Genomic DNA, 27,578 nt, shown 5'->3' on the forward strand with positions numbered 1-27,578 from the left:
GTTTGAAAAGAACGATAAAAACACGTTTGTAAGCCCATATACGCGGAAGTAGTCTCATATGCTGGTACAAGGTCACGCGGATAAGGCACTTACAAGTTGATATGCGTTATCTTCATCTTTCTGTTTGATGAAGCATTTTACAGGTAAGGAATATAGTTGTATAGTATTTTCTGTAACAAGCAACGATAAAGTATGAGTTTTAATCGCTCATTTTTTCACGGAATCGGGTATAGACGAGGCTGTATATTTGTTGGTCAGTTAGTTAACAGTTTGATACCATGACCGCGTTCACAAGTGCATTGATAAAAATCTTTTAGTTCCAATATAAGGGGAAAGGCAAGGAAGAGCATGACCGCAAACTTCACTGTGTAATCTCCTATACCCTTCAATTAACGGTTATATTTAGGGATTACAGAGGAAGGGGAGGAGGGTGGGTGTAGCTCTAGCCAAGTCTTAAAATCCGGAAATAACAAAAACCGTGTGTGTGAACGAAAGCATTTGAAAATGATTACGGGTCATGATAGGGACGATGGAAATAAGGTAAAACTGACAATAATAGGCTTCCATTTCATATATTATCATTGCACACGTAGGCCTACATGTATATCTTTGCCATCATTACCCAACGTTATAACCAAATACCAACAGCATTTAATGTCTAAAGCGGGGAAATAGGTACTTTCACATTCGCTACAAATTTCTTCTTAGTTTACCTTACAGCAGACAAAAACATCACGTGATGTATTACTCATACTTGTTCTACTTTTACTTACATCATTGGCTTCCGGGGCACGTAGACCTATAACTGAAGTCACCTATGAAGCTGGCACCTTGAGATAATAAACGGTATCAGTGCCGCATTGGCCGAGAAATAATTTTGGTAGTGGCGGTGGTGGAGGAGGGGGGGGGGGGGCAACAGTTGAAGGCCTATATATACTGTAATAACCATAGGGACAGTCGGGCTGACGTCACACGCCTTAGCAACCGGCATCTGGGGTAAAACAAATCGGGCAACATGGCGGATCGCATTGACTTCTATGTAAAAGTTGGCAGACTTTGTCCGAAGATATCATTCTTCACAGTGCTTGACCACTTGTGTCAGTGAGGATGAGTTATTTACCTGGTTGATTTCCTTTACAGGCTTTTGTAATTAGCAGCTGCACACCGGGTTAAGAGATAAAATCGTCCCTAATATAACTGCCGATCGTTATCTGTGATCGGGAATTTTACAGCAGAAGATTTTGCAAAGGCAGTGCTTGACCTTTTGTGTCGGGTGCGTTGAATCATTTACCTGGTCTATTGAGTCAGCAGGCCTTTGTAATAAGCTACTGTTTAACTTGTTACGAGATAAACCCAGACAGCCTCAGTAATCTGGCCCACGTCTGGCCCAGATCTGGCAACGTCTGGCAATATCTGGGCCAGATTTTGCCAGACACTTGCCAGATCTGGGCCAAGTCTGGCAAAGTCTGGCATTTATGCCACATTTTGCCAGACACTTGCCAGATCTGGGCCAAGTCTGGCAAAGTCTCCATGGCATTTATGCCACATTTTGCCAGATGCTGCCCAGACTTGGGCCAGATATGGTATTTTCATTTTCAATTTTTATTTTCTTTTATTTATTTTTTATTGACCAGTGAGCTGAATGCATTGAACTGACGTCATTTGATAAATTTTGATTTAATTTATCTCTCTCTCTTTTCTTCAAAGTCCCCTCATAAGTGTGCTATTTGTTTAATTTGACTTGACATTTGAATGAATTCACTGTTCTAAAACTTTTTTGAACTACTCGTTCCGCTGTTGTGAGATTCCGCTTTTTATGCTAAGCCGGTCAAGGACCCGGATGTAGCGTTTCTTAGAGTTATGGATATGAAAAAAGCACAAGCGTATCAAACTGATACAATTCGTTGAGTGATTTGATTTGTGATGCGATTTATTTCGAAGGCATCAACACTGGCGACGAGGATTAACACTAGTGCAAAACTGTGAGCCAACTTTCTTTGAAAAAATGGAGGAAAAATGTGAAATTACGGAATTCGAACCGTACAAAAGTCCGGAGACATTAGGGTCACGCTCGACGCGATGGCTAGACAGTTTTAACCTCTTCGCTGACGGAAAAGATTGATCTTTTCAAAACCAACGGACGGCATGAATAATGAAAAAAGATAGAAAATTAAAAATACATGACAGAGGAGACGCGCGCTTATGTTGCATTCAGCAGGGACAGGTGTAAAAGATATTTTCAGGACTCTCCCAAACACAGGTTAGAAACATGAATATACATTAGACAGTTAACGCTTTGAATGAAATTGGAACACCAGAAACTGTGAGTATGATGAAACCGAAGTCATTTGACAAACCAAGCCAGTCTAAACATTACGAGTTTAGACATGAAAAACGAAGTAGAAACGCCCTGACTGAGAAAACATGGAACGTTGGATCACTTTGCAAAAGTCTGCAAAACTGAAACTATTATTCATGTAAATGACAGCTTTGAACATGATAATCCAGGAGTGCATATACATTTGGTGTGGGAACCAATGCAATATACACAGAAGACATGGAGGGAATATAGGCAGTGTTAATCTCAGTGTATTACCAGATTCAGGTGCATATTGTAATATCATTGATGAAAATACATGGAGAATGCTGAAATCCAAGAAAAATAAATGTGGCTCTTGTGGAGGACTAGAAAACAAACAGTATTATTCATACACGTCTGAGAAACCTTTAAAAGTGAAGGGAACATTTGAATGTGACGTAAAGGAAGAGACCAGTAGTAGTGAAAGGACATGGGATTTGATATGAGTTGATAAGTTTTGAGAATTTTCAGTGTGGTTTAAGGAATAAAAGTTGGAGTTCATATGCTATTCTGCAAATGTTTGAAAGGACATTTTAAAGACTGAACTGTCAATAAACATGTTTTGAAAGGACCGTTTCTCTCCAAGAAAGGAAGGGATGTTGTGTTTTGACATGACATTTGAATGAACTGTTGTTAACTTGGTAGAGTTACTTGTTCCATATTGTTGATTCCATTAATAATTATAAGCTTGTCAAGGAGCCGGATGTATCATTTCTTAGTGTTATGGATTTGAAAAAAGCGCAAACATTGCAAACTGGTTCAATTCATTGAGTGATTTGATTCATGATGTGATTTAATTCAAAAGCATTGATACTGGGGTTTGTTTTTGTGCACATGTAATTCTCTTTTAATTGTACATCCATATCTGTGCTGGAGTATACATATTTTTTTTTTTTCAGAATTTACATGTATGTACAGTACTGTAGCCAGCATGCAAGTTGAATTACAGTTACTGCATGGTTATTTATAATTTTGTTATAACTCACCATCATCTAAAAAAAAAATGTTTTTTCATTCATTATTCAAGATTTATTCATTACAAAACTATATTCATTAGTGATTATTATTATTAATGATATGTTTGAATTAGTTTAAAAATGACAATGTGTGCAAAAATATTTCCCCCTCAAACTCCTCCCCCATGTACATGCATAATTAATTACAATTTTTGTAATTTGTGTTAATTCAGATTCGATGAGCAGCTTTGTGTTGAAAAAAAATTGTTGTTATAACTGTTTTCTTTACATGTATGTAAGTGACATTTCCTCCTGTTAAGTGTCTGTATATTTACCTTTTTGCAGTGTAGTTTTTTTTTTTTTTTTCAAATATACATTGTTTTGTACAAAAAGACAAGGAGTGACCCTTAATTTGTTACATGTTAGTTGCCAGCAAGGTTATATAATGTGTAATAATTTTGTTTAGGGCTTTAGCACAGAATAAATACTTGAATCTTGAATCTTGTATGTCTTTTTTATAGTAATCTTATTGAATAATTAAAAATAATTAAAAAAAAGAAAAAAAAAAAACATTCTGGGCCATATGTGGTCCATGTCTGGCCCTAATCTGGCCCATTTGTTTATGATCTGGCCCACATCTGGCATGCCATACATTTGCCAGATATTGCCAGATCTGGGCCGACATCTGGCCATATGAGCAAATGTGGACTGGGCCAGATGTGGCAATGTCTGGGCCAGATCTGGCCCAAACATTGCCACATCTGGCCCACATGTGGCAAGCCATACGTGGGCCATACCTTTTGCCAGACATTGCCAGATGTTGCCAGATCTGGGCCAGACGTGGGCCAGATCACTGAGGCTGTCTGGGAAAATTGGTCTTAACTGCATACGCAAATGTCCACAATAAGTACCTGTACATGTACATGAGGTAGTGAAATAGGAATGGCTTCTTAGAACGTGGATCGTAAGAAAGACCTGGGAAATGTGCAACACTGAGAAGTTATTACAATAGGATTTCTACAAATTGTGATTAAATCACCTGCTGCTGCAATAGCCTGGGGAACGGGATAGGGGCAATGTCATCGGTCCCATGGCCTCTTTGGTCTGTATACAGTTCATATGTATATTAATGCAAGCCTGGAAGGACAGCATAAACAGTTGCTTGCCAACTTTTTGGAAGAGAAGACACGTTGTGTTACCTGCATTAATATTGGCAGCTACGCGTCATATGAGTGTTTACAATCTTATTGTGCACTTTTCTGGCGAAATATCATGGAAGACAGAACGTTAAGTTTCAAAACGTACAAGATTAAAATTAAATTGAATAACAAACACGGCAATAAAGCTGTATGTTATTTTACCAGTTAAGGTCGCTTTATCTATGGCAACTTTTTAAAAATTTTACTTAAAGATTTAGACATTACCTCACAAGTTTGTCAATATATTGACGTACATATTTTTTCTTACCTTTATGACGCCATCAATTAACTTACAACAAAAAAGTTTGACGTTATAGTCCATTAATTTTAACTATAAGAATTGATATACCGTCACACATGCCAGAACAAGATGCAATCTCAATTTCTTGTAACTACTACTAATTAATTCCTGTAACAAATGAAAAACATAAATACCAAACAAGGTACAATGACTTTCTCCTTATCTATAATAAAATGAACTATACACACATACACAAATCTTGTAGTGCATGTATAGCTACGACCAAATCTTGTTTCGATCAACAGTCTCGTCTTTAGTCACGTTTGCACGACCTTTAGCCTGCAACAGTCGTTTACTTTTCCGTTGATCTTTGAAATTTAACAAATCCCATTAGATTTTATTAATGTGTTGGTAGTGTCACCTGATACACAGCAAGCTTCCACCATTTAACTTTTGTACGTGCCTGAGAGTTAAACAGTACCGGTTCACTTCAGTAGACCTGCAAAATGTACCCGTCATATGTGTCTGCAATATGCAACGTCAACAGTTATTAGTACAATTGAAACCTTCCTTGATAATATCAGTTGCTTCCATATGGTTTTCTTTTCAATGAGATGTGAATATTATTCTCATCCAGGTAAGCAAATGAGTCTTTGCAATCTACTACTGTAAGATTCCTGATCACAGATAACGATCGGCAGTTAAGGCCGATTTTATCTCTTAACCAGGTGTGCAGCAGCTAATTACAAAAGCCTGTAAAGGAAATCAACCAGGTAAATAACTCATCCTCACTGACACAAGTGGTCAGGCACTGTGAAGTATGATATCTTCGGATAAAGCCTGCCAACTTTTACATAGAAGTCAATGCGATCCGCCATGTTGCCCGATTTGTTTTACCCCAGATGCCGGTTGCTAAGGTAAAGTGCCCGGATGACCGACTGTCCCTATGTCTGCATATTATTTGTAAAATATGTGGTTTTGCTGACTGATGGACTTTTGATCGTCTGAGAGAAAGGAAAATATTAACCTTTTATAGAGGCCGTCCTATAATATCACCTCCCCCTTGCGTTGTTGATCAACATTCTCAATGAGAGCATCAGATGATTTGCCTGACCTCGTCATAACCCAGTGGGCAAATTATGTTGTTTTAACGCTGAAACAACGTTGAACCATAACATTGATAATACGTTGGATAAACATTGGATTTGAAAGTTGACTCAACGTCAGATAACAACATTGTATCAACGCCAGTTGTTAGACAACATGCTTGCATGAAAAGACATTAAAATGACCTGAAATGTTTTTATTTTGGTACGAAACACAGGTACACAATTATAACGTTCACTGTAAAAACATCCAAGTGCCTGCTTTGTCTGATTTTTTCAACGCATTTAGCTCCTAAGCATGTTTTGCACCTAAGCATGGTACACCCTTTTAGCCAGGATGTGTTTAGCAGTAGGACATGTTTGATGGCTAAATATATGTAGGGTATATATGTATGGCCTTTAAATTAGGATTTACAAGGTTTAATTAATTATTGAAAACGTGATACTTTGTTTATCAATACTAGCTGTAACTAACTGTAACTAAAATGATTTTATGTAAAGGTGACAGTTGTTTTGTGTCTTTAGTGAACTAGTGAATTTTCTTAACTTGTTATTCAGAAATACATTCCAATAAACTTCCTTGCAAACTAGGACAGCTAACACTAGAATGAATACATGTAGATCGCTGTAAATGTGATGGAACAAAGTCAACAAAGTTGACAGTTCTCGGTACCCTCTTATGGATAGGTTGAGGTGGCTGTGACTTTGTTATATATATATATATATATATATATATATATATATATATATATATATACACTCACAGTATGTATGTATATATATTTTTTTCTTATATATAAGAAAATAAAGTTCTATATATACATACATGTATATATATGTATACATATATGTCGCCATTTTGACGGTATCTTCGATGTATTTTCTGCTTTTTCTGCTTTTATAACAGCATCCTCCTTGCTCATGCAGCTTCTTTGATTTGTTATTGAGACATATATATATATACACAACAATGTCATGAGAATTTGGTCGGCCATGTAGATTTAAATTACATTCTTGTTATGGCCCCCCTGCAGTGCACCACTAGCAAAGATTGAACTATATATACATATTCTTATATATGTAAGAAAATAACTTATATATATATATATATATATATATATATATATATATATATATATATATATATATATATATATATATACAGACTTGACATTTAACATGGAATATTTTTTCCAAAACATAATTCATCAGTTTTTTTTCCTATTTTGACTGATAAATGAAAATAAGGATTATAATCGTGTTTTAATATCTTTTGATAATCTCTTCGATGTCATTGTGACATCAGTTCATTAATTGAATTCGTCAGTGAAGCAAACAAAAATACATTGCCTATTTTCAGTCATACGACAACCATTGAAAGCGATATTTTGGATCTCCATATTTTCCTAATTACCCAGCTAGAATGAGAGCCCCGGCTGCCCACAGGAGCCCAGGCTGCCAGAGAGACTGCCAGGGAGACTGTCCTTTTGCAGTCTGGGGCTCCAGTGTGCAGTCTCCTTGAGCAGGCAGACTGCAAAGGGGGCTGCAATAACTTAAACATTTTGCAGGGGACTGCAAAGGGGGCTTCAATAACTTCAACATTTTGCAGGGGACTGCAAAGGAGGCTGCAATAACTTAGGCATTTTTGCAGGAGACTGCAAAGGGGGCTGCAATAACTTAAATATTTTGCACGGGACTGCAAAGGAGGCTGCAATAACTGACATTTTTAACGTTGCCCAACGTATGCAATAAAAAACCCAATAGTTACTTAAAAAGTGTTTCTATTTGCAACTGAGAAGCATGTATGCTAATCTTTTGATCAGTTATCAGGCTTAAAAGAAAACATTTTCTTTTTATTAAGAGCTTGTCAAAATGACTTTAAAATTGTTTGGGTTAAAAGCAGTTGTTGGCTTTAATCCTCCAAGCTATATATACACTCATATATAGTACATTTACTTCACCTATAAAAAATAACTGAGTGAACAGATTTATATTTTTTAAATAATGCTGTGAAAATATTATATGCTTAATCATTGCTATTATTATCATTGAAATTAGACAAATGATTGAAGTCTTATTTTAATATACAATTGCACAATGTATAAATTTAAAACCTCACAGTTAGCATCAATTTAAGTTGGACTTAAAATCAACTGGTAACTTTCAATAGACCAAATTCATTTCAAGCTAGGGGCATGTTTATCTTAACTGTCAGTTTGATATAAACAGTCTGCCTACAGCTTGCTCAATGAGATCAAATTACTATACTGGACAGTACATAGCACAGTTTAAACAGGCAGTAGTCCGTTGGGCTGATTCAAATATCTAAGCCAGAAGCTATAGGTCAGGAATGTTCTAAGGAAGAGGCAAGAAATCTGAAAACATTGATTTCTGGATTGAAAAAGAAGACATTTTAAGGAAATATAGAAAGAAAAATGAAGAGATAAAGAGACAGGATAAGAAGTGAGCATGCAAGCCTTTTTGGTTTTGTATTTTCCTACATGTATAGTTTACTGATGCACCAGGATCCATAGAGCCTTGGAAAGTGTTCAATTTTAACCCAGCACTTTGAATTCTGTTTGTGGTTTTAAAAAGTACTTGGAATTGCTATTAGGCTAGAAAAAGGTTTGCATTTAACCATTATGGGCCTTGTAAAATTCTTATTTTAAATTCTTTAGTTTTTGGCATGAATATCAACAATAATTCACAGATGAGGATAATTACCTTTTAAAACATCTCTGTACATTTCATCATCATGCAGTGTGTTAAAAATACCAAGTTTAAATGAAATGAGCCTTTTTTCCTTTGGTATGTACACTTTAAAATTGTATTAGTGTATAACTTGCCCTCATTAGTTGAAAAAACCTTAAAAATTACTTGAAATATTGCTGTTATGTGTCTGTATATATGAATCCTGGTCAGTGAATTCTGTGATAGAGTTTTTGGAATGATTAAATAACATACAGTAGAATTCCCAGCCCTCTGCTAATATGGGCTTTGTAGAAAAATATGTATATGTAAAGCAGTAAACTGAAGTAAATTGTTTGGAGAGAAATAAACCAATATGTTAGATATAAATGGATCAGATAACATACATTTTATGATCGAGGGGAAATTTTGTATTTAGATTTGAACTTAAACATACTTTGGAGAATGATTATTTCTAAATTCCTTTTGATAAATGTAATTATTGTTTGAATATACAAAAAATAAATAAATAAATAAAATATATAAAAAAAAGATTTTACCAAATTTTATTTTGCCAGTTGCCTAGGGAGACTGCAGAGTAGACTGCTAGAGGGGCTGCCAAGCAGACTGCCAGGGGGACTGCCAAGCAGACTGCTAGGGGGGCTGCCAAGCAGACTGCTAGGGGGACTGCCCAGGCAGTCCCTCTGGCAGCGTGTTCCAAAAATGCAAATTAAGACTGCCAGGGAGACTGCCAAGCAGACTGCTAGGGGGGCTGCCAAAGCAGACTGCTAGGGGGACTGCCCAGGCAGTCCCTCTGGCAGCGCGTTCCAAAAATGCAAATTAAGACTGCCAGAGGGACTGCCAAGCAGACTGCCAAGGGGGCTGCCAAGCAGACTGCTAGGGGGACTGCCAAGCAGACTGCTAGGGGGGCTGCTAAAGCAGACTGCTAGGGGGACTGCCCAGGCAGTCCCCCTGGCAGCGCGTTCCAAAAATGCAAATTAAGACTGCCAAGGGGACTCCCTCCATACTTAAGGATACCTGCAAAGGAGGCTGCTATGGGAGCGGGGACTGCTAGGGAGACTGCAAAGCAGGCTCCATGGGGGGACTGTAAAGGAGACTGCAAGCAGACTGCAAAGGGGACTACTTTTCTAGCTGGGTATTGTCTTTAAAAGAGTTACACGCCCCACAAAGGCCCCCCATGTCAGTGTCTAGTCACAGCAACAGTCGCTGTTACGCTTGACCTCATCTTGCTGCTACCAGAGCTTTCAAGCCGCAAGGCATTTCTTATGATAGGCTTTTTAGAGTTTAATCTGGAATAAAATTCCAGAATACGGTTAAAACTTGTCCAATTTGGCTCAGTTTTGATGTAGGACATGCAGCCCTTTGATTCGGTGAGTAATGACCTACCCACATATTGTCTATGTGGTTCAAATATGGCGATTTTGATGACCAAGGTAGCTACTCATTCCCTTGGTTCTGTAAGTTATCTGCTATTAAATGTGCTCTGTGTGAACCGGCAACCTCACCCTGCAACCTAAAATTGTTCCTAAGGTGCCCCCTATCAAATAATAGTCAAGTGGTTCCCAGATTTATTTGATCTGGTTCAGGTTTTCATCGATGACTACCATTGGTGTTTTGGCACCAATATGGTATCCACTCCAAATACTGACACTGTCAATGACCCTAGTCACTTAAGAAGTGGCACACGTTTCGTCGAAGGCCTCTTCAGAATGTCTGTAAACTCTGTTTTGACCAGTTTAGCAGTACAGGTTAAATCTGACCTCAATAAAGAAAGCCACGCGGTTTCAGTGTTTTACCCAGAAACTGTCATGGTCTCCAATTCATTAGAGAAACAGACTAGGCTGCTTTGCTGTTTACAGTGGCTTCCTCAGAGGTCACCTGGAATCCTAACCTGCTGAAATCAGTTTGGTGTTTGCTAAGAGCCTTGAAAAACAAGTTTTGGTGACAATTTGTCCCTCATTCAAAACGGACTGGGTGGTTTTGGTTTAATTGAAGTAGCGTATCCTGAAGGACAGTGAGTCCTATACCCTGGTGGTAAGACGTCAATGCATTGGGCTTGGTCTCTGTGTACTGCCTCAAACTGAGCATAACTCTATAAAACTGTGTAGACCGTTCCGTTTGACACAATAATCTGTCTGGCAATGTCTGTGTTTTTCGCGCCATTCTGGCGCAGCTTAACAGTTTTGTAAAACGCTGCTTAACTCATTTTACACACTGCAAAACCGACCGCTTGCATGCAAAATTTCAAATTCTTCTATGCAGTATTTGCCGACATATGGATACTTTTTTGACAGAACCATCCTTCGCCAAAGCCAAGCTTTGACTAGCCCAAAGGAGCACTGCCCAATTAAATTACTGCATATTACACAAGGCAGCAGTGCAACAGACTTGGTAGTCAGTTAATTGGCAGCGACACAACTGACTTCACACTTCTCCAGTCAGATGTCTTATATGAAATCTGAATTTTTTTAAAAAGAACGCATTTTTACCTAGGTATACCTTCAAAACTGAAATATTCCATATTAAATGTCAAGTCTGTATATACTGTGAGTATATATATATATAACAAAGTCACAGCCAGCAGGCATAGTGGCATAGCCAGCAGGCATAGTTAGTTACAGTATTGATAAACAAAGTATCACGTTTTCAGTAATTAATATTTTAAATTACAATCCATGTCTTGCATCACGACGACCAAACAACAACGTTGAGTCAATGATCAAAATACAATGTTGAGTCAACATCACATTATGACGGTGTTTTGACGTGGCTGGATCAACGTTGATTTTACGTTGAATTTAGGTAGATCAAGGGCAATTCAACGTATCAACCTGTTTTCAACGTTGATCCAACGTCACTATGCCTGCTGGGTATAGAGACGTATCTATTGGGATGAATATTTTATTAGGACATTTATCGATATGGCGGATCCCACAAAATACTCTTTTATATTAGTTCTGAATCGACCCTCCATCTGCGAGATGTTGGAATTAAACAACATCTCTCAGGTTTCAGATTACGGCACATGTAGGAAAACGCTGAGTCATGGAATATTCTAGAATATTCTGGAAATGTGAAAAAAAAAGTTCCGTCTTTACATATACAGTAAATAGTCAGATACAGAAGGGCAGAGTAGTGAGATGGAGCTCATTTCCTTCGTAGGCTTAATAGTCATAATAGCAATACTGGTAGTTACGTTCCGTAAGTATTTTGAAATTTTTTCATTTAAAATTGAAGTTGTTTCTTATATCTTACCAACAGTACAGTACTCTTAGACCCCATTTCCAGAGTTTAGTTCGATCTACTTTAGATCGACCTAACTCCCTGGGGGTTCACGCTAAATAGCTGGAAGAAGAAAAGATAAAAAGTAGTAATTATTTTAGAATAACAGTTAAAACATCTCCACTTTGTAGAGGGATTAGTGGTTTTAGATTGCCATGGATATGATGTCAAAGAAAAATTATATTGACAGAGATCCATTCTAATGTAATTCTTGTTTTAATCTTCAGGTTATGATGGCGCTTACAAATCATCCACAGCATGTGGAAGCAGAAAAACAAAAGTTGAGAGCACAAGTTCGACGTCTTTGTCAAGAAAATGCATGGCTACGTGATGAACTCGCAAACATACAACAAAAGCTACAACTTAGTGAACAAAAAGTTGCAGAAATTGAAGAACAAAATAAACATTTAGAATTTATGAAAAAAATGAGGAAATACGATGAAGAAGATACCACACAAGTAAGTTACTTTAACTTTGCATGGGCAAATAGATTTATATCTTTTGGAGTTAGAAGTTTTCTGTAGACAGCTTTTTATAGTGCACCAACTTTCCAGAGGTGAATTTGTCAGACATGTTTATTCATAATAAGTTAATACTGTTGTTACATAAGAAAAACCAGTCGTGAAATGTTAAAATATAACGATTTATATTCTTGCTCAGTTCATCATCACAAGCATCATGTTAGAAGTAATAATACATATGAAAAAAAGGTTATCCTTAATAATTTTAGCAGACAGGGATAATAACAGGCTCATCCACAGGGGCGGATTTAGGCTGTCTTCTGGGTCTTCTGGAAGACGGTCAGATTTTCAAGTTTACATTGACGGGTGTCTAATTTTTTCTGTCGGAAGACGGTCAAAAATGGAGGATGAATCAACAAAGATAATTTGGAAGACTGTCAGAAAATTTCTCTGGATCCGCCCCTGATCCACACTAATTGATATATATATACTGTATGTATATATATATATATGTTACTAAATAATTGTTTCAGGCAACTCCAGACCAAGAAACTATCAGTTCTGAGAAGGATTCCAAAAATCTCCCGCTAGACCTTGGCTTCCCAGATGGTGATGAAGATAATCAGCAGCAGGACAGCAGTAAGTATTGCATCAGAGCTCGTGTCCAGCAGCATTTTCTCCATTAGTTGAAGAGGGTTGCCTTCAGCAGTTTCCTTTAACATACCTGCTTGATATTAGTTGAGCATGCATAACTTACTATATGTTTAAATCTCTTTGTAAGTGATGCTATAAATTATAAGTAAAGAATTTTAATATTTCAATGATGTTTTAGTCTTGCTGGTGCAAACTATTTGTAAAATGTGATATTTCAGTGATGTCTCTGTCTATTTGGTGTCGACTATGTACAAAATACTGATATTTTGGTGATGTGACGTCTCCACCTTTCTGGTGCAGACTATATACAAAATGTTGATATTTCAGTGATGTCTCCATATCAACCCATGGTGATGTCTCAAGCAGCTGCTGGCGGACATGAAATTCCCGCAAGGCTACGAACACTCCACAACTTAGTCATTCAGTTTGCTTCACAAGGGCGCTATGAGGTGGCAGTGCCTCTGTGTAAACTGGCACTGGAAGATCTGGAGAAGACAACTGGCCATGACCATCCAGATGTAGCTACAATGTTGAACATTTTAGCCTTAGTATACAGGTAATGGGTAACTTTGAATTGTTTTTTGTTTTTTTTTTGTGTGTGTGTACGTGGAACATTATTGAGACTAAACTGGGACAAGTTTTAATAATTTTTTCTTGGTTATATGAACAGATTCTGTTTGCATGTGAAATTTTCTTATTATTGGACTTAGTTCACACTTATCAGAATTATGACTGTTTTCACGGGGCCGTAGCAATTATCCGAAGGTTCAATAGTCCAAAAGTTCATTGGTCCGAATGTTCACTACAGAACCTTCTGACCAATGAACCCTTGATTAAAAAACTGATGAAAATGTTACCGTTTTTGGACCAATGAACCTTCGGACCAATGAACCTTCTAACTATCGAGACGCTCCCGTTTTCACTCATACAGTTCAGTGCAAGGTTTTTTAAAAAGCTTATACCCAAAAAGAATCATAAATATCAGATAATCAAAAAGTGTATGCTTAGAAATATTGCCTCTACAATTGAAAAACAATCAAATTTGGTAGATATTAAGGATGGTAGGCAAGGCAAAAGAACTAGACTTGTATAACAATGCTGGTGTTTCAGAGATCAGAGTAAATATAAAGAGGCAGGCAGTTTATTGCACAATGCCTAAGTGATCAGGGAGAAAACTGTAGGATATGACCACCTTACAGTAAGTGAGAGAAGGGAACAACTAAAACAGATGTGTTCCCCACACATTGGGTTGATATCAGTGCAGACACTGTGGTTGGTGTAAACAGCATTGACTGTCATTTCATGCTAAACCTGGCTGAAGTTTGACCTTTCAGACTTTATATGACCTTGCACTTTTACCAAGGTGAAAGTTGTGACAAAATGCAGAAAACATTAGCATGTGCCTAGATATAGAACACACAGCAGTGAATATAAAGCTAACGTGTTTATGACTGTGTAATTTCAGAGACCAAGGCAAATACAGAGAGGCTGCCAACCTGTTGAATGATGCCCTAGGCATCAGAGAGAAAACTCTTGGACCTGATCACCCTGCAGTGAGTGACTGTGATCCCAGCATGGCCTTTAAAATCCTCTTTAATGTGTTTGATGTTATTTATCTCGTTACCCTTGGCATGTGCTCTAATGTCATGCAAACTACTAGCTTCCCAGCAGGCATAGTTACATTGGATCAACGTTGAAAACAGGTTGAATTGCCGTTAATCTACCTAAATTCAACGTAAAATCAATGTTGATCCAGCCACGTCAAAACACCGTCATAATGTGACGTTGACTCAATGTTGTATTTTGGTCATCGTTGTATTTTGGTCATTGACACAACCTTGCAGTTATGGATTGTAATTTAAAATATTAATTATTGAAAACGTGATACTTTGTTTATCAATACTAAAACTAAATTGATCGAAATAATAACAAAAGGGTTTTAAAGTAAAAGTGACAGTTGTTCTGTGTCTTTAGTCAACTAGTGAATTTTCTTAACTTGTTATTCAGAAATACATTCTAATAAACTGAATTCCTTGCAAGGTCAGCTAACACTAGGATGAATGAGTTGCTGTAAATGTGATGGAGTGAAGTCAATAAAGTTGACAGTTTTTGGTAACCTGTTATAGATAGACAGGTTGAGGTTTTTTTTTTTTGGTTGCGGCTCTTTAAGGGATGTTTAGGGTTAAATGGACATGTTACAAGCATGTGATGCATGATTTGCATTACCATGCCAAGGGTAAAATGTACGTGTCACCCAAAATTTCCCCATTTGATTAATTGTACCATTGTGAAAATTTTGTTTTTATTTTCAAATTTTGTTCACCTTGTATATCCGATTTACCTTGCACAAAAGAATCTACAGTATTTTATTTGATTTTATTATTAATATTGCCCTGTGCATTATATTATTTTGCTGCAGCTTTGAAGATAACTGCATGCTTGTTGTGACCACTGAAGTTGAATTTTAATGGAATTACAATAACAGAAAGTCTTCTGAAAGTGAAGTTGCATGTTCCCAATTCAATCATTGAATCATTTGTGTAAAATGTTTGAGCTTTAATATACTTATATTTTACCCAGGAAACTGGAATTATAACACAAAACAGCATGCAGTAGTCTTCAATATGTATGCCTTATTTGATTTTTATCATGATGCTTGAAATTAAAAATTATAAACGGATTAGGCATTTAATTTACTAAGACCCCATTCCCAGAGATTAGATCGATCTACTTTAGATTGACCTAACTCCCTGGGGGTTCACGCTAAATAGCTGTCAGCCGAGCAGGCACAAAAGTTAATTACCCCCTTACAGCTTGTAGTAGGCGGGACGGACATTTAAGCTGGATTATCTGACAGTAATCTAGTGAGACTCCCTGCGGGGATAGATCGATCTAAAAGCTCTGGGAATACGCCCTAAAACTACCTGCAGATCTTTTAACACTGATGCCCATATAAACCACGAATTAACCAACAGTCCAGTGTTTGCCTCTTAGGAAAATAAGTTGCTGAACCGAAAGCTCAGCCATCTTGGGAATTAGCTGGCTAGAATGCCTGCCGGGTGGGAAAACTTCTCTGCCCGTTCTGAAAGTTGTCTGCCCCAGGCAGACGGTCCAGCCTTAATTTCTAACACTGACCAACACTGTAAAAGTATTTACCACTACCATTGGTAGTGCTAGGTATCGCTATGGAAGTGGTTACGGTAATACTTTTACGATGTGTTGGTTAATATGTGGGTTATGTGGTTAATATGGGTGTTAGTGCTAAAAGATCTGCTGGTAGTGTTAGTAAATGCATAATCCATTTATAAGGCCTGAAATTGTCAACAGCTTTTCACTATATATAGAAAATATTCAAATGTTGCATAAATAATATAAATGTAACTTTACTCCTATGAATTGTGCTGTCATTATACTGTTGTAAGTGGTGTTTTATGTAGTATTGCAAAGGGGTATTATTACCAAAAATGTATAGTTTTATATCTTTAGGTTGCAGCCACATTGAATAATCTTGCAGTTTTGTATGGAAAGAGGGGGAAGTACAAGGAAGCCGAACCTCTCTGTAAAAGAGCTCTTGAAATTAGAGAAAAGGTATGTATGTATATAGATTGTGTGCAACCTTTTTCTAATGTTTCAGTATGGAAGGTTGGAAGTCTCTCTTGATATAAATATCTAATTTTTGCCAGACAAGCATTTACGAAGTTCACTTAAAACTTTTGTTACTCAATCCCAATTTTTCTGCTTTTATTTTAAGCCAGAGATTGATTGTGTTTTTGAGTCACATTTAGAAAGTGAATTCCTAAACCTTATATTACATGACAGCTGCTTGCCCCCCCCCCCCCCCCCCCCCCGAGATTTATAGGCTGTACATATGTAGATGTATCAGAGTTGTGTTTTCATGGAATGTTTTGTGTAATTACAGGTCTTAGGCAAGGATCACCCAGATGTTGCCAGACAGTTGAATACCTTGGCCTTGCTTTGTCAGAACCAAGGGAAATATGAAGATGTAGATATATTGTACTGAATTATTCTAAGTTTCATATGGAGATGGTTAATATAAATGGTCAAAATAGAGATGTGTTTTTTGATAAAATGCAAGAAGGGTCTCTGAAGGGACGGCTTTTGGTTGTGAATCCACAAATTCAGAGATCAGTTATTAGTGTTTTAGTCAAGTCTGTTTCAATTTGGCAGCAATTTGGCCATTCTTCTCTTTGATATATCAGTTTTCATGACTATTATTCATTTACTTCTAGGCAGAACAGTACTACCAGAGAGCACTGGAGATCTATGAGACCAAATTGGGGCCTGATGATCCTAATGTTGCCAATACAAAGAATAATCTAGTAAGTGGTGCAGACTCTAATGTGTTCAGCAAAAAGACTATCACAGCTTAAAAATGGAACAATGTGTTATCAAAACTTGTAACTTAACAAAATCATTTTATTGTAGTAGTTAAAGGCACACATTGCACATTAGAGCTTTATATAGCTAGTATTATGTTTTTTCTGTAAATCTCAACACTTATCTTTTACTCACCAAGGAATAACCTGTTCATGCTTTTGATGGTTTATTACTGAATATTCTGTTCTGAAGATATACATGGTTGCCAGCTCCACCTGTTTACAATTGCCAGGCCCATAGCCAGGGGGGGTTTGGGGGGTTCGAAAGAACCGCCCCTTTTTCTGGAAAAAGGTCCACTCTGGGTAAATTTTGATCTAGGTACATGAAGTTTTTATGGGAAAAAGTCCACTTTTTCAGAAAAAGAACCCCCCTTGTGAAATTGCTGGCTACGGGCCTGATTGCATTCTACTTTTTTTTTACAACAAACTCGCTTTGTGTTGAGGTGATATTGAAATGTTGATAACATATGATGCTATATCCCGTGTTGACAACCCTGTTTTTATTGGGTGATATTCAACTATTTATATTCTAATTCAGGCCTCTGCCTACCTGAAGCAAGGGAAATACAAGCAAGCTGAAATCCTTTACAAAGAGGTCCTCACTAGGGCACATGAAAAGGAATTTGGGAAAGTAGATGGTAGGTTTAAACTTGATTTGATATTCCTCATCTTTTGATTTGAAGAAAGCATTTTAGTTTTAGACTCTTAATGCAGTAATACATAATCTCTTTGGCGTAAAAGTGAAAATAGTGCATACTGTATGTATGGTATATTTTTCTGAATTATCAATTAGATGTAGAGTTAGTAATGAGAGGATTTTGTATATCACTGCTACAACTTTAGTTATATTGAGAGGTTTTCCTCTGAAGAAGGTGTAACTGTTCCAGGGGCAATGATTTGGATAAGGTTGGAAATATTCCTAACACTTTACACAGTCAACACTAACTTTGAAGCGTTTTCCTTCCAGGTGACAATAAGCCCATCTGGATGCAGGCAGAGGAGAGAGAGGAGAACAAGGTGAGGGTTTTTCACTGTGTGACTACTTCACATGCTGAGTGCATGTGGCCATCTTTACATCTTACTGTCATACACAGTGCACGATGGAAACGGGAACTATTACACAGTTAACAAGATGACTTTTTGATATACTACTTACACATACTCTTCCTAAGATGCACATTATATAAACAATATTATATTCTAAACTCTCCCTGTCCCTTGCATGTGACAGATGTTGTACTAAAATTCCACATGATCTGAACCGTCTGGAGCAAAAGAATGTGGAACTTTACAAGCTGACAAATTACACATGGTTGTACATCTTTCAGCTTTATTTGCATCATTTTTTTTCTCAGCTTATTGGCATTTCTAAGCATTAAGATGTACTCAGAGTTGCTAGCTGTACATTGTATGAATTCACATGAAACTTTTTCATACCAAAATTTTAAGCTGAACATTTGAAGTGAAAAAAAAAAAAAAAACATGTAAAAGCAGTGATGTGTAATGGATTTTTGTTAAAAGATAATATTTATTTAAATTGTCTGACAATTAATAGGCTTGCTGCTTATAAAAAAAAAACTGCCTTGCCTTGATGCAGAAATGAATATTTATATTTTTTCTGGTCTTAATCCTCTGATTGCTGCCTTCATGTATTGCTCAACATTTTAGAACGATGAAATAAAAAAATATGGCTCCTCTATTATAAAAGTAGTAGGTAAAGATAGTATTATCACATAATTTTGGTATTAAACAAATTTTTAATACCAAAAGTAAAAACGGAGCGTTTTAAATCATCTTTTATAATACACAGTCTTTTAAATTTTATGTAAATTACTGCTTCAAACTGTCTTATAAGTCTTTGGTCCTTTTAGTTTAGTTTATAATTCTTAGTTAATTTTAAAATACCTTATGATTTTATTATTTAAGACGCATTGTAAAACTTCAACCTATTAGGTTGCGATTTTAGTAAATAAATTATTATTATATTATTATTATAACCTATCAATTTGGGTTCTATAATATGGCATAACATGAGTATGAACATATATATGATATTATGAATGGAATTGTTAATTTAATGCCATTTTAGGGCAAGTTCAAGGATAGTGCCCCATATGGAGAGTATGGAGGCTGGCACAGAGCTGCCAAGGTAGACAGGTGAGGAGAAAATCTGTTCTTTACACGCTCGGCTGTCACCTTGATTGGATAGTAAACGATTGTCGTAAAATCGCTATATGATTTAAAAACTGGGTGCATAAATTTGAAAACCACCTAGAACAACCTTACACTGTATTTTTACTTTAGAGTACTCTATTTTATTGTCTCTATGGGGGTATAAGGGGACTTTACGACATTCGGTTTGAATGTTTTAACCACTTTTTATAGTTTATTTTTGCATTGTATTAGATTAATGTGGCAGTCTAAGGTTGTTCTAGGTGGTTTTCAAATTTATGCACCCGGTTTTTAAATCAGTTAGCGATTTTGCAACAATCGTTTACTACTGTATCCAATCAAGGTGACAGCCGAGCGTGGTGCTTTACATAACATGTACAGATGTGATGTAATAATAGTATGTAATAAATGTTTAATCCATTCTGACTTCATCTTGGAAACCAATCTTTTAAAGAAATGCCATAAGATGATATTGGTACTTGATGTATATTTTCTTCAACATAAGTTAGAGATTGAAGGAAACAGTGACAAAGTAATTACGCAGCTGATGGAATACTTTTATTATTAAATGTCACTTGTGATATTTTATTTATCTGTTGTGCTTCTTATTCTAGTCCTACTGTTACCACCACATTAAAAAACTTGGGAGCCCTCTACAGAAGGCAGGGCAAATATGAAGCTGCAGAGACCCTTGAAGAATGTGCCAAAAACGTAAGTTTGTGCAGATGATTATTGCAGGTCAATTTTTATGATATTGGTTATATTTTCATTGAAGCTTTTTAAAGTAGTTTTTATTACATCCAAGCCTTATGTTATCTGTTCATGTTCTATGGATATCAAGTGGCTTGTTTCCCTTTAATGTAAAAGATAGCATATATTGTCTTTTTGGACAGCCTGCATGTTTGATTAATCATTTGGCAAATGTGTATTGATATCAGCTGCAGTTTTTTTTTCTATTTTAGATATGTTGCTCTCATTAGGATGCTTAAATATATGATATGTAAATAATGCAGCTTCAATATGTAGCATTATCACCTATTTTTGTGAGTTTGGCCTAAATACTTTGGCTGTGTCTCGATTTCATGCTTTCATTTATTTTATTAAGTTTTCCCTTGATTGTGAAATAACTGTGCATGAGGGGTATCAACTTTAATGTTTTGGTTCGGGCTCTTGATGTTATGCAGCAAACCAAGATTGCTGAAGTGGTCGGAAGCAAAGGCAAAGATCAAAATACCCCAAAAGAGAAGAAGTGCTCAAGCAGTAAAGATCGCATGCGCCAAGACTCTGCAGATAGAGTCTCGTATGACAAGAGTGGTGGTAATGCTGATGATGTGAGTATCAGCATCCATTGGCAGGGCGACGGGGTACATATGAGTACAGCACAAGAAACATTCCAACATGCACTGGATAGTGGTTAAGAAGATAATTCATTAACATGCACAAAATCAAGAAAAGTGTTGCAACAACCACAAAGCAAATGTTCTCTAAATTCAAAAATAAAGTACAAGGATAGCCAACAGATTGAGCAAGCCAGTTGATAGGAAAAAATTGAGGAAACTTTTAATTCAGAAACAAAAAAGCAAACAAAAGAAAAAGAAAATTAGCACACCTAAGTAATTACATTTTCTTCACTAAGGGTGGTTTTGTTAGCAAGGAAAGTCTATTTTCTAAAAATCTATTTTCTATTTGCGGTATCTTGTGATCACAGTCTGTGCCCTGAATATCCCGCGGCGTAATTACTGGCAGCGCGAGTCAGTTACTTCCGTGATCACAAGCTAAATTGCAGTCAGCCGAGCGCGCACCATAGTCAATTACCCCCTTACAGCTTACAGCTTTCAGTAGGTGGGACAGACACTTAAGTCGGCTAAGCTGAAGGTAATCTAGTGAGACTCTCCACAGGGATATATGGATCTAAAATCTATGGAAATGGGGTCTAAGCTTCTGCACAGAGCACAGCATTTTGAGCTGTATGTATATGGCTATATATATCAACTCAGACCTACTCTAAATAGCTGTGGACAGTAGTACATTTAAACCTTGGAGTTGGGAATAGTGCCTATGCTCAAATACATATTAATTCAAATTCTAAAAACATGGTAATGGATATTGTGACTTAGAACTGATTTGTCTTGTATTAGTATTTAAGTGGGATCGATAGTGATATTTGTCATTTAGAATAGGTCAGCATCCACTGAGAGTGTAGTGTCCGCCACTTACATTATCTTGCTCGAACATAATGCAATGCTGATGCTTTGTTGTCTTGTGAAGTTGACATGTGCCTTCCTTTCAGCAAGTCTTCTCTCCTGTGTGGCAGGCACAGATCCTGTTGGTTGGTCCATAGTGGGGGTAACTTTAGTGGCAGATTTTCTGTCATCTGTGATTACTATTTCCTTCAAAAAATATCATGGAATATTTCTCTTTTCTGTGACAACAAAAAATGAGAAACTATAATTAAGATGAACTGTGAAGGTTTCACAGCCATGTGAATGAAATCAGCCTTCCTTCCAGGGATGTAAAATCCTCTTCATATAACTTTTTTTTGGCCATTCTATATGGAACTGTAATATAGTTCAAGAAGCACTTCAGCTGGGTTGGGAGAAAAATATTCAGTAATTTAACATATCCAACATTGTGAGAATGGGTGGTATGCACAGATTTTCTTTTGTAGCATTTTTATTCGACTGTTTCTTTTTATCTTATGTCAAGAAATTCATTCTTTGCTTTTCTTGTGCATCTGTGTTGTGTGTCTGATGAACTTTGCATGCTTCTAGTGTACGTGGGTATTAAAGTTTGCACTGTAACTTTGGTGATGGAACTATATGCCACTAAATTACCCCCATAAGGCCAAAAAAATTAGGTCATCTTTTAACCACCATATAATTGGTTAATTTAGAGGGATAAAGTTAATATTCTGTTCTAACTTGTCTTTCTACTAGACTGGGAAACTAAAAGGCAGTGGTTCGTTTTCCAAACTACGAGCATCCATTAAACGTAGCAACGCTAAACTGGTACAGAAACTGAAAGAACAAAGGTCCTCCGACTCTGACACTAATTTGGGAAGGTAAGATAGACCCCTTGTCCCCCTGACATATAATATAACAGACTTACTTAAGCATGCATGGCTTGGTGATACTAGTGTTAGAAGGTGCCAGTGTTTAATGACATGCAGTGCATTGTGCAGAGATATCTAACAAACTAGCTACCTATTACTCTTTTTCTTTTTTTTTTTTTAATTCGAAATTTACCGTGTTTAGTTTTGTTGGATTGTGATTGTTTGCTTGCAGTCCATGTGCTTGATATTTGACTATTTTAAAGTAAATGATAAGTTTTTTTTTAATTTGGTTTAACAGGCATTAAGTTATTGTATTTATTTAATATTGTCCTTAAGTTTGCTTGACTTTGATTAGCCATTTCAATTATTTTCAAAGTAAAATATGGGATTTAATAGCCAAATTAAACTTGCACCAGTAACTTCCTGGAAGGGGATGGACATTTTCAAATTGTCAAAAGTTTAAAGCACATAACGGAAGCTTAAAAGTTACATTGTTTAATGGTCAACATTTTGAAGGGGGGGGGGACACCACTGTTGGTATGCATTCAAATTTTGATTAACCCAAATGAAAACTTAAAAATTAACCATAGTTACAGCCTGACAATTACAACCCTGATGTGTCTGGAAAGACCTAATTAATGATAAGTAATATACTAGTTGATTTATGGCTGTGTGCAGAGATAAGGCTAAACATGGAAACAAGCCGAAAATTTTAAAAAATCGAATATCCTGTTGTTTTTTTTTAATCTCCGTTTTAAATTTTGCTTTGCATTTAATAAAATGACTTGCATTTACTAAAGTTGTTAGTCACTATTAAAGATAATTCTGCTTTGCTAAGCTGTTCAGACTAGCCATTTAGGTTAGATGAAATATCCAGTACTGCTACAGATAAAAAATAAAGCTGTGTGCCATAAATATTTATATCACTATTGCTTTGTCTGCACTAACCCCACAAAGCTATTTGAATCTGAGCCTGCACGGCTTTATAGCATTTCATCTGGCTTCACTCTTATATCAAGAAATTCCAGTTTTTAATTGTATCATTTATTCTCTTGTGTTCTCTTGCAGTTCAAATACACTTACGCCTTTCAATCCAAACTTTTTTCTGCTCATTACATATCTTAGGGTGCATTCCCAGAGATTTAGTTTGATCCAGAGATTTAGATTTAGATCGACCTAACTCCCTGGGGGTTCACGCTAAATTGCAGTCAGCCGAGTGCACGACATAGTTAATTACCCCCTTACAGCTTTCAGTAGACGGGACAGACAGCTAAGCTGGCGGTAATCTAGTGAGACTCCCCACAGGCATAGATCGATCTAAAATCTATGGGAATGAGGTCTACTTTAGTTAAATACAACTGCTGTGCATGCAGCAACCTGCAATGTATCATAAGTTGGAGGCCATGTTTATTTCAGGTGAAAGTCTGCATTGCTGTGGGATTTTATAATTTTTCTTTATTTTGATTTTTGTTTTATGTTGCAGCATGAAAAGAGCAAGCCCCATGTCAGTGCTGAACGCAAACAGTAAAGAAGAGAAATTTAACGTGAGTTCCTGTTTAACAAAAAAATTGAAAAATGTAGATCTTTACAGATATGAAAGCACTAATGTTGTCGCATGAATGCAGGAATCTCACAGATTTTGGTTCATTTTTCAAGTCTTTAATTACATGCATGTTTGAAGACTTTTCACATGCAACTTTGTAATATAAATTTTGTCAGTCAGGTTGGTATCTTGGTTATTCATGAAAAGGCCAAGGGTTTTATTTTTTCATCTTGCAAACATTAAAAAAAAATTAATCTCATAGAACATGGGTATCCTTTCTCCATGCACATGTTGTCAACCTGACATTACCAAATGTTTGTCCTGTACTGTTACATACACGATGTGCATGATCTTAAATGACATGCTAAGATTTATAAATGTAACCATCTGTGTCATATTGGTCAAGTAACACTAATAGAGTTTGCATATCAGTAAGGGTTAGTACATTATGCTCAAAACATCCAGATCCCTCAGTTTGAGTTTTGATCATCAAATGGTTGTCATTTTTTTTGGAAATGTGAAATAAAATGTAGTTGGACTTCAGTAAACTTTACCTACAGCATGCTGACATTTTTGATAACAGTACTGAACAGTGTGTATTTATATATATACATACATATATGTATTTTGCTTGGTTTTCGTTACAGGATAATCGCCCCTTGAGTAATTAAGTCGTCATAATAGAACAGCTTGTTAGGATGCTTAAATATATGATATGTAAATAATGCAACTTCAATATGTAGCATTATCACCTATTTTTGTGAGTTTGGCCTAAATACTTTGGCTGCGTCTCCATTTCATGCTGTCATTTATTAAGTTTTCCCTTGATTGTGAAATAACTGTGCATGAGGGGTATCAACTTTAATGTTTTGGTTCAGGCTCTTGATGCTGTGCGGCAAACCAAGATTGCTGAAGTGCTCGGAAGCGAATGCAAAGATCAAAATACCCCAAAAGAGAAGATGCACTCCAGCAGTAAAGATTGCATGTGCCAAGACTCTGCAGATAGTGTCTCGTGTGACAAGAGTGGTGGTAATGCTAATGAGTAAGGGTTAGTACATTATGTTCAAAACATCCAGATCTCTCCATTTGAGTTTTGATCATCAAATGGGTGTCATTTTTTTTTCAGAAATGTGAAATAAAATGTAGTTGCATGGACTTCAGTAAACTTTACCTACAGCATGCTGACATTTTTGATAACAGTACTGAACAGTGTGTATATATACATACATATGTATTTTGTTTGGTTTTCGTTACAGGATAATCGCCGCTCGAGTATTTAAGTCGTCATAATTAACAGAACAGCAAGTACCGATCATATATCACAAGGACATTTCTAATGCTTCCTTTTGTTGTCTATTTAATGTAAAGTAGACTGAATTTATGTGGACATAAACCAAATGAAATCAACATAGCAGCCAGCTGATCAAGATTTTCACTCACCTTGGAGATTGAGAGCTGTATATAAGCACTGCTTGCAAAACATTGAAGATGGAATTGAAAACTGTTAATCTGTTAAATACTACAAACACCAAATGTTTGTTGTTCTTGCCGTAGGGTATCCTTATATCGAGTATCTTGATCAGCTGGCTATACTGAAATGCCAAATTTGGACCTTGGATATTATTAAATGTAGATTTATCAATCTGGAGTGTGTAATGGCTAAAAGTTCTCAATACAAATACATGTAGTATATCTTGGCGGTTTGGGACAGCACAGAGTTCAATGTTTTTTCCCTTTTTTGTCACAATGCAACAAGGTACTGGCAGCGCTTGATATATAGCCAAGAGCAATGGACATTATGAAAGGAACTTGTCTCTTCATAAAAGTATGAATGTTTAACTCATAATTGTAGGAATTTGTAGTGCTGTCCCCAATATTAAATACCAGTATCCAGCTTTTCTGTCAATATGTGCTAGTAATTAATCTACTTCATTGTAAAAAAAAGTTGGTATGAATGTGAATTTAAGCTAAATAATTATATGAATGATGTTCATGTAATTTATTATGTTTTACAATGCTCAAGCACTGCACTTAAATTAATTGGGTTATTTGATTGGGTTATTATATTTAGAAGGTGTGGGTGAAAGTGAATGGCAAGACAAAAACATTATGATCCAGAAAGACAGTACTAGATGACTATTAAATTTTCAAAATAGTGCTAATATGGTAAATTTACATTCTAGTTGGGGCTCTGGAATCTTGGGGCCCCTTGAATCCTAAATTGGAAGCTTGGGTAAGTTAGCCTCAGCATGTTCGTTATTAAGTACTGTATTTACTGTAGGGTTTTGACAACAAAGGATGTTGTATTTCGAGGAAGCTGACAACTTTCCCCCTTGTTAGAAAATCTAGCCAAGAAAGTAAGGGCAGCTTCATTTTAGATTTACGAGAAGCAGACATCTCAATGCAGTGACAACAAGATTTGCTATGGTACCATACCATGGTGTGATCTGTCAGGTGTCTGGACTTCACTGGAACAATGTGGTAAATGAAATTGTCAGTAATTTTTACATTCCATAAGGGCAAGAGTACTTATAACTTGCTGATGTACCATTGTTATAAGATTGGGAGAGGTGTTGAGACTAGTTGTCAAGTAAAACCAAAGCAGGTCATTCACTTTGAAAAGGCACGTTCTTACATTTGATTTGAGGATCCTTAGTCTTTAGTCAGCTTGAGAAAGATACATTTTGTTATGTTACCTCTTATTTTTGTTAACTTATATTGGGGCAAAAGATGTTTTTTGGTTTAGTAACAGGTGAAGAGTATTTAATCTACAACAGTGTTCTGATGGTTTCTTTTAAGAAAATTTGCAGTTAATTTGCAGTAAATGCAAACATTTGTAGTACATGGGGCCTTCATAAATCAAGGTATAGCCAAAACTGATAAAGAATGTTACTCCTTTTCCGGTGCAGATCTGTACAATTTATATATCAATTCTAATTCAAGAAATAATTTTTTTCAGTACATATCTTCATAATTTATGTTTTTTTTTTTTATGTAAAGATGGTGGGACTATTAAGTAATCTAGTTTATGAAGGCCTTTTTCTAGACAATTCAACTCAAATTGCTTTCTCTGAACTGACGACCTTTATGTTGGAGTTGATCATGGTTTCTGTGTTTGTCAGTTTCCTATGAAATAAATATAGTATGTAATGGCTTATAACATTTCTTTATTTTTTCTTATTTAAAGAACAAAATTAAGTACAACAGATCCAGACATAGTGAAAGATTCAAATTCCACAAGTTTGGTCCAATGCCTGGAAATAAACTTCCAGTACAGATGCCATACATCTTCCTGAAACAAAATGAAAATATGCTTTGCACCATTTCTTGCTAATTTGTAAAAAGAAAATTTGATTACTCTCTAAATCAAGCACAACGTCCATTAATGCAAGTTCGGTAAAATTTGAACAAAATATTGCAAATAAAAAAAAAATCCAGGACCATTAA

At 36.2% G+C, this 27,578-nt stretch overlaps 2 protein-coding genes across 2 annotated transcripts in view; one reads left to right on the forward strand and one right to left on the reverse strand.

Moving 5' to 3' along the window:
* LOC147762152 (uncharacterized) overlaps window positions 1–27,578 on the reverse strand; it is a 235,377-nt gene that overhangs the window by 88,805 nt on the left and 118,994 nt on the right. The gene's annotated exons all lie outside the window — the stretch shown is intronic.
* LOC106155028 (kinesin light chain-like) lies at window positions 51–27,301 on the forward strand. Its single transcript, XM_087010511.1, has 18 exons — window positions 51–143; window positions 12,080–12,310; window positions 12,847–12,952; window positions 13,295–13,523; window positions 14,433–14,520; window positions 16,454–16,555; window positions 16,887–16,970; window positions 17,218–17,307; window positions 17,903–18,002; window positions 18,332–18,381; window positions 19,454–19,521; window positions 20,151–20,247; window positions 20,721–20,949; window positions 21,827–21,882; window positions 22,473–22,597; window positions 24,072–24,132; window positions 25,010–25,179; window positions 25,388–27,301. The coding sequence occupies exons 2-17, from the start codon at window positions 12,083–12,085 to the stop codon at window positions 25,175–25,177; spliced, it is 1,881 nt and encodes a 626-aa protein (XP_086866637.1). The 5' UTR covers window positions 51–143; window positions 12,080–12,082; the 3' UTR covers window positions 25,178–25,179; window positions 25,388–27,301.

The sequence above is a fragment of the Lingula anatina genome, chromosome 4, assembly GCF_051362555.1.
Source record: "Lingula anatina isolate TDL-2025a chromosome 4, LinAna3.0, whole genome shotgun sequence".
NCBI classification, from domain to species: domain Eukaryota; kingdom Metazoa; phylum Brachiopoda; class Lingulata; order Lingulida; family Lingulidae; genus Lingula; species Lingula anatina.

Excerpts from the sequence above, each read along its gene's own strand:
- LOC106155028 (XM_087010511.1), top strand. The coding sequence starts at position 12,083 with ATGATGGCGCTTACAAATCATCCACAGCATGTGGAAGCAGAAAAACAA. Across the intron at positions 16,556-16,886 it reads CTCTTGAAATTAGAGAAAAG|GTCTTAGGCAAGGATCACCC; the intron begins GTATGTATGTAT and ends GTGTAATTACAG. Across the intron at positions 20,950-21,826 it reads CCAACATGCACTGGATAGTG|CAAGTCTTCTCTCCTGTGTG; the intron begins GTTAAGAAGATA and ends CCTTCCTTTCAG.